General features: G+C 31.6%; 1 protein-coding gene across 1 annotated transcript; it reads right to left on the bottom strand.

The window, feature by feature from the left end:
* Positions 1 to 76: 76 nt before the first annotated feature.
* On the bottom strand, positions 77 to 2809 carry LOC103679907 (Werner syndrome ATP-dependent helicase-like). The gene is made up of 2 exons (XM_008709428.2): positions 2682 to 2809; positions 77 to 308 (listed from the first exon to the last, which is right to left on the bottom strand). Exons 1-2 carry the CDS (start codon positions 2763 to 2765, stop codon positions 120 to 122), a joined length of 273 nt encoding a protein of 90 aa, XP_008707650.1. The 5' UTR covers positions 2766 to 2809; the 3' UTR covers positions 77 to 119.
* Between the last annotated feature and the right edge of the window lie 691 nt (positions 2810 to 3500).

Consider the following 3500-nt stretch of genomic DNA (forward strand, 5'->3'; position numbering starts at 1 on the left):
AAAAGCATTACAAAAGTAAAGTTTCCATCATAGCACAAGGGGTTAATGCTGGTAAAGTGAAAAATACTCATGGATTGCTTGTTTACTTCCTCTGGGTTCAATGACTCAAGTCATTAAGGCTACAGACTAGGGTCAGAGCGATCACCTGAGTTGATGGGAGGGTTTCGGATAACATCAGCAATAATCTTCTGAACCTCTGGAGTCAGGCCTGCTCGTTCCATATCAAGGGGGCAGCCAGCTTTCACCGCTTGGGTTAAGTGCATCCCAACTGCTGTGAGGGGCATAATCCTGTCTTCAGCTATACTTATCTAGAAAAACAGGAGCAAAGCCACCAGTGAGGTCTTAAAAGTTTGCACTGTACCATACGTAAATAAAATGTCCAAAACCATAGTCAATGTTCACTGAAAAATAAACACGCACTAAGCCTTCACTTAGAATTTTTATTTTTACTATTTCTTTAAAACTATCCACATTACAGATCTGCACAGTTTCTACCTTTCATACTTATTACAGTGAATAAAACAAAATCATCCAGCTTTAGTTAAGAACTCAATCCTCATCCCTCTGTAATTATTCACTTTAAAAACCTATTCGTGGCAGAGAGTAATCATTCTGTGTAAGTCTAATAACTGCCACAGCCTTTTGAAAATATAGCAAATTGTAATCCAATATTCTATATAATTGAACTAACACATGGTACTTTAGTTATGTGAATTTCCAAGAAGACAAATCCTAAAATGCTTAGTGATAATGTAAGGCTCCAGATGCATTCTATAAAAGGTTCTTGAGAAAACTTTAACAGGGTGTTTTATACTGGCTCTATTCATAAAATAATAACCACAATTTAGCAAGGGCTGTCATCTCTTGCCTAGCATTAAACTTAACATGAATTGTTTTAAATTTAGGACAGTGTTACATATTTATGTAGCTTTTTAAACAAATGTAGCTCCAAATCCATTTAAGATGTATATTAGATAAAACATTCTTTTAAACACTCAGAAAGTTTACTCAGCTTTAAATTATTTCATGAAATTCTAATATATCTTAGAAGTCTGAATTTGGACGGTATTTATGTGACTGTTGATACTTTCACAGAACAGAGCACTTAAAAGCAACATTTTCAGCCTTTGAAGGTGGGTTTTAAGTTACTTTCATTAAATGTCTATCCTTTTCTACTCCACAGTACGCACCATGTGTGCACATAATATCAAGGTTATTTGATACCAGGCATCAAATTACCTAGAACTAATTGTATTATTGCTCCTGATTAATTAGTCCTTAGGCATGTTTAATTTTGTGGTTAACTGGCACAGACCCTTGCAGACCCTTGGGAGGAACAGATAATTATATCATGATATTACATAATAATATACCGAAAAATAATAGCAAAAGATATCAATGGAAACATACCACTCCACATTTTTAACCACAAATACATAATACAATATATGAAACCACATATCATGTCTGAGTATTAGAATGTATTTTATTCAGAAAATTTGGAGGCTATACCAAATTTTCTTAGAACTATATTCAGTTATATCATATATATATATGGTCAAATTACATACTTATAAGCATATTCAACACATACATGTAAGTTACTATTTAAGAAACTGAACTTAAAATTTCTATTTATCATATAATTCACTTCAAAAATAGTACAATGGAATTTTTCGGTTTCTTCTGTAATGGCTTTTGTACTTTTAATTTCAAAAATCTATTTAATTAGAACATCTATTAAGTGATGAGGACAAGCTATAAATTCTTTCTTATTTATACTGGATTTTAACCAGAATAAGAAGTATAATATAGCCTAGTGAATAGAGACACAGAGAACAGGAAAAGCAGGCACTGGACCATATAGTCTTTTCCAAATCAATTTAATGACAGAGAGGAGAGGAATTCAAATTACTTAAACCTAGCTGGATGGCTAATTCTGTCCTTATTCCACTAAGATATACTCTTCATTTTGTATATTAAAAACCTCAACAGTCTTAAGGACTGAGTCCAGAACAGTGAAGAAATATTAAGTGTGGCCATTTTCCACAGTAATTAAGATTTTTTTTCAAAGACCATCAGGCATGGTTTAAAAAATAGAATAATAGTAGAGGAGCCAGAGTGAAAAGCAAACTGTTTTTTAAAAACTTATTTCCAGCTTCTTGGACATCCTTCCAGAGACAGTCTATAAATTTTTTGTATATATACACAAAAACATGTTAATATATAAGCATGCATATATACACACATATTCATGTTTTTCATACTGCTCTCTGTCTTCCCTTTCTTTACTTTAATGTATCTTGGAGATTATTTCTTATCAGTATATATGCTACTAGTTTTTAAACTATTAATCTCAGTTAAAAAAAAAAAATAGAGTCTTAAAATATGGCTGCTCTAATATCCCTAAGCTGTAAATATGTTCGACAGTACCGCTGATACAACCTCTACAAAACAACCATGGTCAAAGTACACTTACTCTTTTTAATTAATTGACAAAGGCAGGCTTGGCAGAACAAGAAAATTCTAGTCTAAGATTAAATATAAAATGAAACAATATAAAATACTGCAAGATTAGAAGAAATTTATCCCAAGTCACAACTTTACCATTTGAAAAGCTGATAAAACACATGTTTAGATAAATCTGAAAATCCCCTGTAACTTGAAAGTAAAACACTTACCAAAGACATCTTCTTTTCTTGGAATAAATAATATGTGATGGCCACAGGTTGTGAAAGGGAGCATGCTTCATTTTTCACCACCATACTGTTCCTTTGTTCTTCCTGAGGTTTTGTCCTTGAAAAGAGGTCTGTCTACAAAATTTTAAATGTAATATAAATGATCAATAATAATATCAATATAATGATAGAGTATCAGTATGATCGTTAGGCATGAGGGGAAAAAAACACAAAATAAAACTTCTAAGGAACAGTCAAAAATTCCCCTTTTATGAAGAGCTGAGAAAGGTTCTGTTTTTGTTTTGTTTTCTTTTTGCTTTTCTTTTTGTTTTTTTTTACAGAGTGAACTAGAAAGGTAAACTAAGGCTGGAGGGAATGAGTTTTTAAGTAAAATATTTGTAATAGCAAACATGGTTATAAAACTAGAATTTCTAGTCTCCCCTTTAGCCAATAAAGAGGAAATAAAAAATGAACTATAATGTTGACCACTCTGACTCTAAATTAGTCCCTTAATCTCTGGAAGTGATTGTATGAATGAATAAACCAAATTAATATTCAAATTTAGATACCACAGTCACAAATTCTGCTAGCATTTCATAAGTAAATATATCATCATTATATACATATAGTTTGAGAAGATACATATAAACTGTGGCTCTAAACTTGAAGCATTATGTAAACTCTTAAATATGGTTCCTTAGGAGACGTTTAAAAGAGAAAAATCGAAGAAAGGATTGAAAAATGAGATTAATGAAGAAATACTGGAATTTTTTAAAAGCCTGAAATAAAGGTAAAGACCAAGTGGGAGTTACGACAGAATTA

Source organism: Ursus maritimus, unplaced genomic scaffold (genome assembly GCF_017311325.1).
Source record: "Ursus maritimus isolate PB19 unplaced genomic scaffold, ASM1731132v1 scaffold_659, whole genome shotgun sequence".
Classification (NCBI taxonomy): Eukaryota; Metazoa; Chordata; class Mammalia; order Carnivora; family Ursidae; genus Ursus; species Ursus maritimus.